The sequence below is a fragment of the Cynocephalus volans genome, chromosome 12 (genome assembly GCF_027409185.1).
Source record: "Cynocephalus volans isolate mCynVol1 chromosome 12, mCynVol1.pri, whole genome shotgun sequence".
Lineage (NCBI taxonomy): Eukaryota > Metazoa > Chordata > Mammalia > Dermoptera > Cynocephalidae > Cynocephalus > Cynocephalus volans.
The window spans coordinates 40320499-40338163 of record NC_084471.1 but is presented as its reverse complement, the minus strand read 5'-3'; the positions used below and the strand labels follow the sequence as shown (position 1 = coordinate 40338163).

At 36.7% G+C, this 17665-nt stretch overlaps 1 protein-coding gene across 5 annotated transcripts in view; it reads right to left on the bottom strand.

Moving 5' to 3' along the window:
• Positions 1-16589, bottom strand: part of PPFIA2 (PTPRF interacting protein alpha 2) — a 488437-nt gene extending 471848 nt beyond the window's left edge. For 4 of the 5 annotated variants that reach the window (XM_063075426.1, XM_063075422.1, XM_063075424.1 and 1 more), the window contains exon 1: positions 12056-12304. In XM_063075426.1, the coding sequence (XP_062931496.1) occupies positions 12056-12304 (249 nt within the window). Of the gene's footprint in view, positions 1-12055; positions 12307-16564 lie in introns of those variants that run through there. The other variant, XM_063075430.1, reaches the window with a different exon arrangement.
• Between the last annotated feature and the right edge of the window lie 1076 nt (positions 16590-17665).

Genomic DNA, 17665 nt, shown 5'->3' with positions numbered 1-17665 from the left:
CATTTATGATATAGGAAAAAGGCCAAAAATTTGTCCTGGAATAGCAAGAGGGAATGGGAAGTAGAACCATGAGGGGGCTGGGAGTTGGCCTTTTCTAGGAACATGGACAGCTCATCACAGTAGAGGATGAGAGGCAACAAAATCATTAAGAATAACAGTCAGTTTCAAAGAATTTACAAATAAATGTGATATTCTGTGGAATTTAGGCAGTCCCTTCTTATTACCACTATGTATCCCCAGGAACCATACTTGACCAAAATCTTAAGATAGAATAAAATATAAAAAACAGCAACACCAAGCAGTAAGCATAGAACCTGACACAGAGTAGGCCCTGAAATATCTGTAGAATAAATAAACAATTAAAAAGAATAATGGGTTTTTACAATTTCCTTATTTTAAAACACTGGTGGTTCTCCTAATGTTTTCCAAATGTAAGAAAACTCTCTCTCCCTCTCTTAAGCTATCTATAACTAACAATAGTTTGGTAAAATGTCATTTACAACAGAAGTAAAAGTATTTGTTTTCTCCCTATTTGATCCCCCCAAATTTAATAATTTTAAGTATCCTTATGATTATTATGGCAATATGGGTATTTTTATAAGTTCAATGAAAATTAACTCTCTCTCTCTTTATAAAAGGATATAACTTAAAACTTTGGATACAAGATAGCATGTCACATTTCTAAGTTCTGACCCCTCTTTTATGTTGCCTGAATTTGGCCTGCCTGCTGCTTCATCCTGCTGTTCATCTTCCTCCCACCCCGACATGGGACAGATCACTGAAAGAAAGTGAGCTGAGATGCTTCTTTCAATCACAACCTGGGAAAGAGCCTTTCCAACACCAAGAGATTTATACAAAGAAAAGTAAGATCTTTTCAATCAAGATATTGGTCATCAATGCTTTTATGAGGAATGCCTTGATCATAAAGGGGGAAATAACATCTTCTCTACAAAAGCAGTTCTCTAAATTTTCCTGGCCTTAAAGAGGGTGTTTGTAATTTGGATGAGACATCCTGGTCTTAAACATAACACTTGTAACTGATCAAAAATTTTACAAAAGACTAGATGCTTTGGAAACAGTAAAGTCATGGACAGTTTATTATTAACAAATTCTCTAGACTCAGAATCAACTATCATAGGGAGCAGAGTCCCTTTCTGGAGTTTCAACAATTGGTAATTACTCCCAATTCACAGCACCTGGAGTGATGCGCTGCAGCCGCTCTGAGAGACGATGACCTCATCAGTCCTCACCTAAAGTAAATTAAAAGGCCTTGCCACACTAAATGATACCAACTTTGCTTTAAATGCTTTCGTCTTAATTGTGCCGACATGATCTATCGTTTTGCTTTTTCTTTTAAATAAATAAAATAGGGGGAGATGTAGAGGATTCTTAAAGCAAATGTACTTCACAAGGCCTGGTTTTCCAAAGCCTTGCAGTTTCAAATATTAACCTTGCGATGACTGGAAATTTCCCTCAGGCTATAAAGTATCTGGTGTAAGAGAAAGATTTGTGGCACAGCAAGGTTGCTGGCTCAAGAACAGACAAGTTACTGATTGAGATGTAAAGATACTGAGAAATTGCTGTAAGAAGGGAATGTTTGCTAAGATCAAGCTTTTGTTGATAGGATCACTTACTTGCCTTACTGGAATGTCATCTGGCTTATTTCACTGAAAGTTACCAGCCTATATTGTTAAACTATAACCCCACCTATGTTCTCTTCCTGTAACTTCCTGGTCTGGAAAATAAATGCAGGAAGAGAACCCCAATTCAGGGTTAATTTCCCAAGGAAGGGATGTCTCTTGCTTGAGTGTTCTGGGGTAGTTAACCACTTCAGGGCTTCTCACTGCTCAGAAGAGATGGGCTTAGAGTAATCCTTTGTGGCTCCATCACCCAGGGGAAGTGGGGAGACAAATCCATGGGGGGCAAAGCAACAGTTTATTAAATACTTATGAATAAACCTAAAATGTATGTGCTTTATAATCATTTAAAATTAGCAAAAATATATAATAGATTAGAGGAAACTAGAATTCCCTCTCTCATATGTAGGTAAACAGAAACCTCAGAAGTTTGGTGATTTTCCAGTGTTATGGGGCTTAGCAAACTTGAAAGGGCAATCCAGGTATTATGCTTTCCAGTTAAATACTTTTTCCTGCAACCCATACTCTATTGCTTATAAGAAGGACCTAATGGGCTATAGAGTGTGCTCAGTACAAAAAAGACGAATTCATCATAGCATAAATATCAGGATTTGGGATCCCTGAATAATTGTGTTAACTATAATTATATTAACTCTAATAATCACTTCACATTTCACTAATAATAATTTTGTTTGCCTTATTAGATCTTAGTAGTCACGAGAAATGCTTTCAATGGCCCATGTCTCTTAAAAAATATTTCCAGAGAAGTTTAATACTTCTTTTAATCCAGATGAACATAATGAGATAAAGGAGATGGCTTAGAGTAAAAACAAAAGTATACCATTAATGGAATCCTGGTGAGCACCACTTACCAACTGTGTGGTGTTGAAAAGTCACTTAACCTCTCTGTGACTTGGTTTTATCATCTGTAAAATGGAATAATAATAATAATAATAATAATAACCTCATTGGAATTTTCTGAGTGTTAATTGAAAGGATGTCTCTAATTAGTTTAATGAATGGGCTAGATTCAGTAACCAGCATTATATCTCCTCTGATTCCCTCAGGTGAAGAAATGAATCCCAAATGAAATGGGATTCATTTTGGAGAGATGTCTTAGCTTTTCTGCTATACTTAAACAATAAATGGTCTGTCCTCTATCTTTTTCTTTTGAAATTAAAAAGCCTAGTCTAGACTAATGATTCCATAGTTCTACTCCAATATAGGATTATGAAATATACAAAGCATTAAGCTCTTCTCCAGTCTAAAGCTTCCCCCCTTATACTCAGTTCAGGCTTGCTTCAAGCTTTGAAGTCTGCTTTGGAGGATGAAAGCATGGTGGTCTCTCTTTACTCTGACATCCCCCACCCAACAGCAACTGCTTCTGACCCTTCTCAAATGAGGACCTGAGAAGGAGAAGTTGGGAAAAAAAAGATCACAGTGGCATGTACGGCTGATCCATTTGTGACCCGTGGTCTGGGCTTTCTAGATGGCAAATGTATGTCAAAGACTCTTTTTCTCCAGGAGTGCACTTGTGGCTCTCTCTAAGAATCTCTCTGTAGGTTCTTCCCCAGTTGACTTAACTTGTTCTCAGTCTCTTTTCTGGAATCAATCCTCCAATTTGTTGCTCAGGATTGTCCACCTAGGGACCTGGGTTCTGACAGTCTACTCCCTCATTCTGTAGGTTTAAGATAACCCTAAGCAAACTCCCCTTTTGAGGGCCCCATTTGCTCTTCAGAAATCAAGAACCTTTGTTTTGACATTGGAGGGCTTGACTCTTGCCTTCCATGTGGCTCTTTAATCTGCTTTAGAGGCAGGGGAATCTCCAGTTATCACTGCTGCTTTTAAACTTCAGACTATATTCTTCAGCCTCTGAAAGAAACATGTCAAGCTCTCTGAATGTTTTACCTGAAGCCCCTTTCACTTGGCTAAGTTGAATGGGAGTCATCCCATCCTCATACATGGAGCGGTAGATTATGTACAGCAAACCAACAGCCTCCAGAACCATGCTGTCTTTCTTCTAGTTTTTCCACTTAATGCTGGACTTACTAGTTGACTAAATCTTAGCATCTCTTGCAAATTAAGTCTTAAGCCTCACTTATTTAGCTTCACCTCAAACACACATAGAGAAATTCTCCCATTTTGATACCTAAAACATTGGTGGCATGGTGGGAGTGTTCAGAAATGTGAGCTATTATAATTAACCTTATCTTTATTATTTAACAGTGAAGGAGTAGCTAGATGAGGAGTTGCCCACAGAAAGGGAAAAAAAATTGAGAATTGAGAGGAAAAAGTCAAAAAGATTTAAGAACAAAGATAATGTGGTGACATGAAAGTTAAGGTAGAATTTTTTTGAGAAGGGAGTAATCACAGTGTCATATAAAACAAATCTACTACAATTATCAATTTGTTATTGGTTCTAGTAATCATTTTGAACACAGAGTTAGAGGGAAAACCAGACCATAGTATAGAAAATGAAGAAATTGAAACAGTGAGAACAGACAAGTTGGGAAATAAGTTTACATAAAGAGAAAGGATAGGTTGGAAGCCAAAGGTAATCACAGAATCAGGAAGTATTTATTTTTATATTATACTTGTCATCATTTTAATTTTAAGGAATAGATTGAATATGTTTCAAAATAGCCAGTTGAGAGGAAGAGTAATTGAAGATACTAGAAACAGGAAAAGATAATCAAAAGAGGAGAAGAAAAGGAAAAATCAAAGATTGAGAGGGAAGTATTAATCTTTGTTGGAGTGCAGAAAGTTGTCACGCCAAAATATGGTGCTTTGACATGCTGGAATAAGAAAGATCTTTCTGACTTCTTCTCCCCTCTCACCCCCCACCTTTCAATCTTCTGTCACTCTACAAAGCATAAAAACACAGGATGAAACTGTTCCTTTGTCTAGACCAGCCAAAGAAGAAGACAATTAGCTCTTGCTATGGACCAAATGTGTCCCCCAAAAGTTCATGTATTGGAAACTTAATCCCCACTATAACAGTGCTAAGAAGGTGAGAAATTCTATTATGATAATTGAAAGTTGGGGCCATTTAAGAAGTTATTAAATTGTGAGGACATGCCCTTGTGAATGTATTGATCCATTTATGGAGTAATGGGTGATGGTTTAATAGGTGGTCATGGGCAGGGTTCTGATGGCTTTATAAAGAGAGCGAGTGAACAGGTTAGCTCACTTGCTTAGCCCATTCTTGCCAGGTGACTCTGAGTTGCTGTAGAGAGTCACCCCACCAGGAAGAAGGCCCTCATCAGATGTGTTCCCTGCACTTTGGACTTCCCAGCCTCCAAAACAGTAAGAAAGAAATTTCGTTTTTACCCAGTTTCATGTATTCTGTTATAAGCAACAGATACAGACTAATATGCCTCTGGTCCTTTCCCTGGGTCTTTGTTGACTCATGTCACAGGAAGGAAGACTAGAGTCTGTCAATAAACCTAGACTAACTTTTGTCACAGACCATTGTCCTCTATGTTGGTTCCATTCAGCATTTTGAAGAGGATCATTTAGCAGTTATTGTCTACTCTGAGGCCAGATACACTTTAATCCCAGGCCATTGTTAAAGTCACTTACTTCTATACCTCCCATCTTCCCTTTCCCTATGAAAATGGGTATATAATCCCTGTACCCTAATGGAAAATTAATGAACATTCAAGGCTGATGAGGATGTTTTCGCTTGGCCCCTACATCTGAAACAGGAAAGGCAATGCTTAAGATTGAATAACATTAATAAACAAAGTATGGGTATAAATAAGTGTGCAGGAATACAGGGAAAAAAATGAGTATTGAAGGACAGCATACCTAGTAGCCTAGAAAGGACTGGTTATGAAGAATTAAGGGCATGGAAATTTCAAGGTAAAATAATTGATAGCATTGTTTGACACAGAGAATTCAAGGGACATGAAGAATAAAAGAGGATCGCCAAACTTGTAAACATGTATTCATTGGTGTCATACTGAGCATATTTTAAGAGAACAGTGATAATAGAAACCTGATTGTAAGGGTTAAAAAAGAAAAAAGACAATGAGAAATAAAGGCTGCAGGTGAATACTATTTCATTTGGTCAGTAGGAAAAAATAACTTGAAGAAAAAAATTAAGAAAATAGAATGGCTACAATAGGAGGTAACAAAAGATGCACATCTTTCTCTTTGACAGAGCAAGGGATAAAACACTTAGTGGGCTGGAATTAAGTTTCACTGAAAATAGAAGAACTCAGTCTATATAATATCAGCACAATAGGAAGGGATGTTGTTTGATGTAGTGAAGGGACACGTGGGACTGGCCATTGTGGAAGTGGAGAATTTGGTAAAACCATTTAGGAGAGTGTAGTTAAGAATGACTTTTTTTTTTAAAAAAAAAGGTAAATCAAAGGACTACCACAATTTGATAAGATTGAGGTGATCAAGGATTTTTCGTGCCCTCAATTTGTGCTAGTGTTCATTATTATCAAGTAAAATTGTACAGTTAAGGTTGGCTAAAGATAATGATGGTAATATCTATAGTAATAACAGCAACAATAGCTACATTCAACATTTATTGAGCATGTACTATCTGTGAGGCATTGAATTGATCATTTGACATGTTACAACTCATTTATTTCTCATAATGATCCTGTGAGGCAGTTTCTATCATTATTTGAGTTAAGTACTTTGACCAAGGTTATTGAGCCAGTAAGTAGCAAGCCTAAAAGATACCTAGGCAGTCTGCCTCCAGAATAAAAGCGCCTTCAGGGAGGAATTTATTACTTTCTGTTTCGCCTATGTAGTTTGCATGTTAAAATGTTAAAAGATAAACATAATCCTCTCCTCCACCAGCAGCCTCTCTTAACTTAATTCCTCATCAAGATATACACCAGCACATCCCAATTTATAAAAATACCTGACATTGTATGATGCTCAGAGTTTCTGAAGCACATATACATACCTCTTTCAACCACTCCTAGGGGTAAATATCATCTCCTCTTTCTAATTAAGAACATAGAGTTTCAGAGAAATCATGTTACTTATCGATGGTCCCTCAGCTAATGATTGAAAAAGCCCTAATACAAATTTAGATTCTCTGGCTCAAATTCAAAACCTTGGTCATTCAGTACATTACCAGTCCCTGGCCATTCTTTCTCTTCCATATTTACATTTGTATTGCCTTTCCTAGTTCCATTGTTCACATTCCTATGTCAAATTCCCATACTTCACTAGAATATTATCACAATAGCTTTTCCTAACATGACAACAACCCACATGACATTTGTGGTCAGTCAGTTACACTGATGTTCCCAGTGCTTCACCCTTAGCTGTATCTACATCCTTTACCATGTAATTTTGTTCTGTTTTCACTGTGTCTCTGGATTTGGCTAAAGGAACTTACAAAAAAAGACTCAAGCACTTGTTTATTTCTGCATTGCTCTTACTCCTCTGCCATGACCAGGAGAACCTGCCAGGGCCATCCTATTATAGGATTAGACACATGGCATAGAGCTGAGTGGCCCCAGTTAGACCAGCCAAGGCCATCCCGGAACAGACGATAGACAGCTGACATATAGCTGATTAAGCCAAGATCAGCCAATCCAAGTCCAGATCAGCCGAATCCCAAAACCCCACATTTTTGTATGCCACTGAGGTTTTGTGTTGTTTTCTTATATAGTATTGCTTAAGCAACAAATAGCTGATGCATGAGTATTATGTAATTCATCCAAAATAAAACTGCAGAATAATCTTTCTTCATGGTCATTCCATCTGGTAACCAGTTCAATCAATATTCTGTAATTATCCTATATACAAACTCCTGTTTTTAGCTTTCACCACAGGTATGAACAGCCAACTCTCCTCCACTGCCATTATTCAAAACTTCATTCTTATCCTACAACCTTTCATCAAACAAATTTGCCAGTTATTCTCCTAATTTAATTTCTATTTAATCTTAAACAAACAAACAAACAAACAAACAAAACCACAAAAATCAGGGCTACTGCTACCTCATCTGCCTCCTTTATGCAAATTAGGGACCAAAGCCTAGCCTAGAAAGCAAAGCAAAGGCTGAATTTCAGCTCCCCATTTGTTCTTGAGTAATTGCCCCACAGGGAATACCCTCAAATCCTTTCCAATCTTTTCCTAAAAATACTTCTCTAATATCTCTTCCCACATGAAATTTTCTGTAGTTAATCAGACATCAATTTTATAGCTCAAATATTTTCAGTCCTTCTATAATCTTCCAGTACTATACCTATTTGGGTCCATTTACGTAATTTTTTTCCAAGCAACTCTATTACTTAAGCTCTTTGAGAACCAAATTATGTTCCTTTTTTGCCCTATTCCCTTTACAAACATATGTAACCATTTAATAATATGCATGGGACACAGTATATTCTAATGAATGTAATAAAAAGAAATTTAAAACTTTTATATTTGATGACGTTTTGCAATAGCAAGCACACTCCCCATAACTCTTCTGAAAATATTCTTAACCAGTGTATTAATAGTTGACAAGTATTTGTCCTGTTTTCAAAAATGTCTGATTGTTTATATTGTCAATATTCTTAGTAAATTATTCTAATTGTTCTAATACTTATTCACACACATATACAGAAGTAACTTAATTTTCTGGCATTCGAATAAAACAAATGCAAACATTTCTACATTTAATGCTTTATAAATGAATTAGTTTTTGCTTATATCATTTACTTTATTCATCACAAACTACCCTGTGAGGTATTCATATTAATCCCTTTTTGAAGCATGGAAATCTGAAGTCTTGACTCAGCTGGTGATGTGTGGTAGGGTCACAATACAAAGCAGATCTTCCTATTTTGAGTTTATTGCTCTTTCTACATGGAAATGCACATATGTTTCTTCCTGTTTTACTTTAAAAGCCCTCACTATGGGCCTGGTATGCTGGTGGTCCAGAGGGTTGTGGATGATTAAGCCATGCTCCTGTTCCCAAGGAGTTTATAGGAAACAGACACATAAACAGATCATTTAATGATATGGTAAATGCTAAGGATAAGGAACATAGAGGAAATAGACCTGGAGTTCGGAAAAGGCCCCTTGGAAGAGAAAGTCTTGGCTGGGATGAGAAACTAGGCAGACAAAGACACTGGGGGGAACATTATAAGCAGAGAGATGAATATGCATGAAGAAAAAAGACTGGAGTAGCATGGTGTTTGTTGGGACACTGCAAACATTGCAGCGTTATTCAATCATATAATGTGACACATTTACTAAAGTGGAAATGTTAGGAGATGGAGCATAGAAGTTCAAGACCAGGTGCAGAAGGAACAGTAAAGAGAAGAGAGATTTGAGAATTACTTAAGAGGTGGAAACAGCCTGCCCCACAGTTACTGAATTCAGAGATGAGGGAGAAAGCATCATCTATAAGGATACTCAGCTGTCTGGGTAGAGTTGGAACAGAATTTGGGTGGCGTGGAGGAGGCAGATGATGACTGAGTTTCGGGAGGTCAAATCTGAGGTTCTGTGGAATGTTAAAATGGATCTGTGTATTAGAAAAGCAGATAACTGAGTGTCTAGTTTGGAAACATCAGGTCTGGAGATGTGGAATAATGTGAAATTATCAGCACTCTTTAAACACAGATACACCTAAACACATAATGAAATCTAAACACAATGTCTACAGAATAATTTACATAGTTATGATTGTTAAAATTATTTCTGCATTTCTTCATAAAAATATAATAGGAGGGAAAGTGACCGAAGCAAAGCTTCTAATCACCAACACCTAAAAGCAATTTAAAATAGCTGTGTCATAAAGTTTGTCTGTGCTTTCAGTTCTACCCTATGTTTGCTTTATGATTTTTATTTTTATGCTACTGTAGTAGGTTTCAATTTTTCATGCTTTTTTTCTGCTTCAAATCTCACATTTATCATAGTACTCATTTTCTCCTTTCAGCTAAATGTCAAATGCACAGCCACCAAACAGTGCTGGTATATTGCTTACAAAATATTCAGAAAGATTCAAAGATACCAATTAATGCAGAATATTCCTCTGTTATTTGCAGATAACATATAGCCCTAAAGGTAGAGCTTATTAAATATTTGGTTATTATATACATGTTTTACCAGAAAATGACAGGATCATCATTGTCTTTAAGAACCTGTGGATTTATAGGAGTACTCAGATATTTGTAATAGCATCATACAAATTAATATTGAAAAAGACATGTCAAAGTATTTGCAAAACAGATTGGAACTGTAGTCATCTAAACGTATAGGCTTGTAATCCCTAACCTACAATTCCAAAACCCATACATTCTGAAAACTGATATTTTATTTGTATGTAGCAAACTTGATTGGTGGGCAAAACCAGACCTGTACTAACTTGAGACTATTATTTATAGTCTTTATTTTTTCCAAGTAGTAGGAACATATATAGGATTCACTTCAGAAACATTTGTGTATAATTATGGCATGTTTCCCATAATCCTTCTGGAGCAGTGTTCCATAACATCATTATATTCATACAGAAATCAGGAAAATTCTGAACTCCAAAACACAACTGGCCCCAAGGGGTTGGATGAGAGATTGTGCAACAGCATAACTAAGAATCAAAACTTAAAATTTTAGATGGAATTAGAATCTAGATATCCAATACAACCGAGTTTCTAGAACTAAAATATTTTCATTCTTATACCTTTAAGAAGAGATTTATCTGTACAATATAGTTATGTATAAAAGTATTTTCCAGTTTTCTCCATTTTCCCCAAAGTATCTTATTCTAGTACTTTATTTTTACAACAGCTTTATGAAATAGTCCCCTAATTTTTCACAGAAGAAAAAAAAAATTAAGCCCAAGTTATTCTTAGAGTCATTTTGATTGGGTTAGGATTCAAGTTGCAAATACCAAGCTTGAATGAAGTATAGGAAGACAAATATACAAGGGATACATGCACAGTCGTACAGGTAGGAGCAAAGAGTGAACTTCCAAGAAAAGTGTGGGGAAATGGGGACACACTGCAGTACTGATGCAACTCAGTTAGAAACTTCAGTTAACACTGTCTCCAGAAAGAGAAATAATTGTGCCATTTTATGCTTGTCACAGAAGATGAGGAGTAGTGTGATTGGTTCTGGGACCCCACTTTAACAACAACATTAACCAACTCAAATAATCCTAGGGGAAAGTGAGCAAGATGGTGATCGTTCTAGAAATCTCTTTATGAAGAGCATTACAAAGACTAAAATGTCTACCTTGAAAAATATAATTCTTAGTAAAGATATAATAGTTGCCTTTTGAAATGAATCAACACATTCTGTGATTAAACAAACCAGTGCACCAACAGGTGAGAGTTATTAGAAGCATTTCATCTCAACACAAGACAAGCTGACTAAAAATGAAAAGGACTGGAACAGGAGTTCTTCATACAGGTTTATGGGACTACCTAATGGGGATGCAACAGAGGGATCCTTTCTACTCTGAAAGTCATAAATATCTCAATATCACACTGCCGGTTAATAGTACAGCGGCGTTTAGATATTTATCAACCTCGATTATATAGTTTTCAATAGTATGAAAAGATATTTGATACAAGACATAACTTCATGGAGAGAAGTCAACTCAAGATTGATCAAACGTATTTAAAAGAAAACCGTAATTTATTGTGAGTGATTATTAAAAATTTCATTCATATTCAATGGTTTTTCTCATACCTGAAAGAAGCACTATTATGCCATTCTTAAATAAGTAAAGTGACTCTCATTATTAACTTCATATATAAGTAGGCTGTCAATCCTTAACAATTTCCAGATTTTTTCTATAAAATAAGAAGGTTGTTCAAAATGTATTTTAAAATAACAAAGATAAGTTTGTGAGAATAAGGCTGAACTTTTGCCTTCTTTTCAATTTCCAAAATATTTTTAAAATAAAAAGAAACTGCTTGATGTGTTTTTTTGAGGGAAGAGGATAATATATCAATAATTCCATGAATTTTTAAGCAGGTCTGAGGCATTTTTAAAGAAAGACAAAATAATAGACAGTAGACTTCCAGACTACTATCATTTCCAAGGACAGAGCCCAAACTGAAAAGGGAAAATACATATTTCCAAATGTAGTAATTGTACTTAAAGAGTAAGAAAGATAAAACTGTCTCCATATTCTGGTGATTAAAAGCTGATGAACATGTGTTTTTCTACCCTCATCAAAACATATAGATAAAATTTTCAAGAAACAGACCAGATAGAAACTCATGCTTCACACCACCCATCCCAAACCCCACATCAATATGCCACAATTTTGTTTTAGGCAAGATTTCATGTGAAGTAATTATCTATTCTTTAATTTTTCTCACCAAAACATGCATATCATATGTTAAGAGGAAAAGTAATGATAAGAATGGGAGTACAGAAAATCTTACTTAAATCTTATCACATTTTCAATTACAATAGTAATGACAAATGAAGCATACCTGTGGCAGGGCTGAATTAAGCTGTCTCTGGAGCGAATCTCTGTCATAGATGACATCCTGAAGTCTTTGCTGGGCAAGTGAAAGGCTTTCTTGTGTCTCCCGAAGGGTGTCTAGAAGACGATCCCTTTCATCTAGCATATTCACCATCAGTTGCTCAAAATGGGAATCTGAGTCCGAGCCACTGCTTTGGGACCCCCTTTGGCTCATTGGGGTGTCCTCATTAATCGTGGGCATCACTTCACACATCATTGCTTAAAGAAAGTAAAGAGGGGAGTATCTTAGTAGAGAAATTATTTCCAATAATGCCTCCTGGCCATCAACTCAATAAACTCTTTGCAGCTATTAGCCTAAATCTCCCTATCCCCTACCCATTGCCCCAACTCCAACCAAGCTAAATGTTTTGACCTCACTTCCTCCAACCTACATGCTTTTTCTTTTCATGACAATGGACATATCTCCCAATTGTAAAATACATCTTGTTTTACCTCTTTCCCAAAGTTGTTTTTCATGATTTATCCTATCACGCCTAATTCAGTTTACATAAACATGTCATTCAATTATTATTTTATCACCTTTCTTCCTCTGAAAGTTTACAATCTTTTACAGCTAATACATCTATGTTATTCTTATTTGTTATTATATTGTTAACAGCAAGCACAGTGTCTGGCACTTAATAGATAGGAAGTAATTGACTTTTGAATGACTTAGGTAATTGAATGAATTATTGTTCATCCTTTCATTTAGAAAATAAACAAATAATTTAGTATTCATTTTATATAATAATCAGCTTTTATTTTCTTATTTTACCAACAGATTTTCACACCAACTAAAGTTTTTTGACATTACAACTTTCATTTTATTACTCTTGTATGCTCTCTTCCTGAATTTCTATAGTATGTCTAAGCAGACTAGATAAGTGATACTGACTGAATAAGACATAAATTGTATGAAATAGACTGAGGTACATAAATTTATTTAGGTTATTATACTACTAATTACACTTAATATTACTTTGTTTCCTGTTAGCTCCATTGTCTGATTTCCATCCAAACAATATAAACTAACACTTTTTCAAATATTCTACAAAACAGATGCCATAAATTACATTAGCTAATGTAGTAACATCACATCTCAGCTGCAAATCACAAGCTCCCAGTCATGAAATAAAGGGACTGTGCAAAATATTTTTAAAAATCATTTAGTAATTTGATTTATAATAGACAACAAACATGCAACACTGACCTATTTATTATGTGTCATCCTCAAAATCATAAATTATCTCATTTTCTCTTTCTTCCTCTATTTTATGTTTTTAAAATATCAAACTCATCTCAATTTTGGTTGTTGTACTATTGCCAGGAGCTATTAATTAGAGGGCTTGGTTTTGCAGAAGACTGATGTAGAGAAAGGCTGATTTGGCTGTTGATCCTGGAGCATTCTTTGGTTTTATAATGCAAGGTCAATTCATTTTTCTGCCTACATATTCCAGTCTTTGGGGAAAAATATTTTTGGTGGTATTTTCAAATAAAATGTCAAGATCTAACAACTCAATAGTTAATTACATTTTATGTGACTCTTCATGTAAATTTGGTTATTGAGGAGAGAAATTCAGTTATCTGTGAATGATGTGGTTAGGGTTCACTGAAAAAACTAGGAGTAACTTAAAAAATAAATAAAAGGAAAATAATTTGTGACTAGTGTTTATTTAAAAAAAAAGTCAGTGAATTTTAGAATAATTCAAAATGCTTTGAATTTTTGCTCATCACTCAAAACACTGAACTACCTAAAGGCAGAGGTTGACTTGTTTGATTTCATATTCACCCTAAAATAAATAACAAAATAGACAGTAGAATATATTTAAACATGTGCACACAAGCGCACACGCACGCACACACACACACACACACACACACCCACACACACACACACACACACACCTTCTACTATTGTTAACCATTTGGTGGACAAAAATATATTTTTTTTGCATTTTTCTCAACTTGATTTTCATTCAAAGACTACCACAAAGATGGAAAAAACAGACTTTTTAATTGCTACAAATTTTCTTTACATCAATTAAAAAGGAATTGGAAAACAAAAACAGAAAAGTTCCAACACATTTGATTATTTAAAATGATTGGTTCGCATACCATGCATGAAATCCACACACTGAAGAGCTGTGTCATTATGAGAAATCATTACCAGGAGTCAATGTGTTTATTTTTGACATTTAAGGTTAAAACAAAGTACGGGGAGAGGAAATAACAGCACCATAAAAATTAGTGCTAAAACACTCAAAAGGTTTAAATTTTAGTGTTACCTAAACATTCTTAAATCTATATTTCAAATCATACCCTTCTTGAAAGAATGCTATTATTCCATCTCCACTTTGAATTACTTAAAACAACTTTAAATTCCAAGGAAAAACATAACTGGAATAATTACTCCAAATACAATATTCACCTGAATATAACACCCTAATTCAAACAACTGCTTGTCATCACCGTGGGACATTTGACATTCACAAACTTAAGGCTCTTAGATCAGTATAAAAAGTGGTCTTTGAAAAAAAAAAAAAGTGGTCTTTGATTTAGTCAGTCAAAAGATGCTATGACGAGAAGCAGCCTAGGGACTTAGAAAGTCTGTTAGTCTATTAAAGCTATACTAAGAAGAACTTGAGTCAATTATACTTCTGAGTTATGTGAACCAGAGAAAGTCCCTTCACCTGTCAAAACTTCAGCTCTCTTCTATAAATAGGGATGATAATTTATGCTTTAATAATAATAATAATAATAATAATAATAATAATAATAATAATAATAAGGATTCAATGAGTTACCTAAGAACACACTTTAACAATATAAAGGGCTACTACAAACTCAAGTATTTTTTTCTATTGTAAAGTGACTAACATTTGTCTTTGCAGAAACAATTTTTTACCCTTATGACTCATTCTGTATCCATGCCTAAAGTTTTAACTCTAGTAAATATTTCCAAACTCTCCAATTCAAATTTATAAAAAAATCAAACTACGCAAAAGTTACTTAGGAAATAAGATCAATACTTGCTGCTTTTTCTTCACAAATAGCCAACCCAAATGAGTAAATCCAGTCTTCTTATCAAAATTAGAAGAAAAAACTATCTTTAAAAAATAAGGCCACTTTTGTGATCTAGCTTAGTCTCTTGTATTAAAACTCGGATTCTAATATAAATTTGAAAACATTTAAATAATCTTTAAAATATAGTATAACATTTCTTAATGGCACATTTTAAGTACTAAAAGCAATTAGAAATCTATGTTCAATGTAAGCATTAAACACCCTTTTATAGAATGTATGACATCTGAAGCAACTTGCATGGTCCAGAATGCTATGCTCATTCAATTTCTAGAGTATTGCACACAGATATACCACTTTTAACTTTTACAATCATTTTCAATATTAAAACTGCATTCATATTCATCACATAATTCCTTAAAAAATAGGGCATACTAACAGTTTGTTTTGATGTTTGCTTTTTCATCACCTCTGCCCAAAGTCATTTGAACATATAAATTATGTTATCCTCATCTAGATGTTAATGCCCCCTTCATTAAACTACTGAAGGTTTCAAGACCTAGTTAGGGACATTGTTAAGGTTGTTGAGAAAGGAAAAACTAATTAAAAAAACCCTGGTTGGTTTGATTATCCCAATGTTTAAATTAAGCCTGAAGAATTTTATACTAGGAAAACCAACTCCCTTATTCTTAGCACATAACCTTGACTATCTTCTAAATAGCTCAGATTTCAAAATAAAAGTTTGAATGCCCAAGGGCTTTAATTATCCAATGTGTTCCTTAGCAATACATGTCATACAAGCAATATGTATTCAGATATGAGAACTACAAAAGGCTTTTTTTGTGTGTCAATGAATAACTTTACTTAATCGTGTCACTAAAATTCAGACCCTACTAGAGATAAAGATGCAATTATTCTCTATAGTGAGTTTCTTCTGCAAAGATCTAGTCTTAAGAATCATCCCAGCTCCACCTCAGTTAACCTACAAGGAGTAATTCGGTGAGAAAAATCCTAGCCATTGTCTGATTACATTACACGAATATTCCTCCTCCTATTTAACTCTTTGAAATCCCCTGTCCTCGGGAAATATTAGTACCACTTCTAATGGAAGCCTTTTGCACTTGGTTACCCGAGTGCACTTACAGATGGTCAAATAGCCAGCTCACCCCACACCTCCGGCCAGTTATCGCTCAGCCACACCCCCCACCACCCTGAAGAAGTTGACTTCATAATTTCCGCACTAAAATTGTTCATCCTGCCGAACAGGAGAGAGCCAAGTAGGCAGGAGGCAGGGAAATAAGAGACGGAGAGGATGAGGTGGGAAGCCAAAGGTACCGAACAGTAATCCGCAAGGAGAAATCTGCATCTCATCTTCCCTGGGGGCGGGGTGGGGCCGGGGAGGTGGTAAAATAACAAAGCGGAAGAGAAACCGTGTAACTCAATACAGCTTCTGTACCTAATGTCTGTAATTTCGGGTCCTGCTTCTTCAGTGGATCAATGACAACCGCAGTCTCGGCTTGTCGAGAAGCGAGGCTCACACCCAGGACTCCTGGACCATCTCCCTAGCAACGCCGGCCCCGGCGGCTTCCCGGAACGTGCCCCGGCTCGGTGTCGTGGCAGCAACTCGGCATCTTCCCGCGGCTCCGTCAGCGGCCAAAAGGAGAAGCGTCCATCGGAAAAATGGCATATTACAAATTTTGCTTTGGGAAGCAGAGCTCGGTTCAGACCATTGTCAAAGGGAGGAGAGGGGGAGGCGGCTCTTAAAGCAGCAGCGGCCCCTTTGCCGGAGCGGCCGCAGCTCCCCGCGTGCAGCTGGAGCCCCGGGGTGGGGAGCCCGGAACCGGGGACTGGGTTTGACTTTCAGAAACTTAGCCTAGCGGCGCCGCTCCCCCTCCGCTCCCGGGCCACCCGAGGTGTGAAGGGGGTGACCCTCCAAACCTGTGCTTTGGGAAAAGGCTTGAGAAGTATCTGGAAGGGCAATTCTCCTCCCAGTCCCTCGCCAGAAGCCCCTTCGGAGTTTAAGGCTCACGCTGAGAGTTGGGAAGCTGAAAGGAGGAGAGTCCCCAAGGGACACGAGAGGCAGGACAGGTCTCCTCCTGGCCCCCGGCCTATCTCCGCGCTAGGATGTCTCATTGCACTTGATGGAGGCGCTTCTTGTTTGGAAAGGCGAGCAATCAACCCCGCTACCCCAACACACACACACACACACACACACACACACACACACACACACACACACACACACACACACACACACACACACACACACACACACACACACACACACACACACACACACACACACACACACACACACACACACACACACACACACACACACACACACACACACACACACTTTCTCCTCCTCCCAGGCTCTCTGCAAGCCTCTGCTTGCACCAGTTGGCCAAGAGAACCAACCTGCTGGGCGCCGACGAGGACGCTACAGCATCTTCTCTCCTCACTGCCTCGTGCGGTGGCTCTTGCTACGCCTCCTTTTCCGTCTCCTCCCCCCCTCCTCCTTGGCAGCCGCCACCTCCTCTTCCTCTGGAACGAG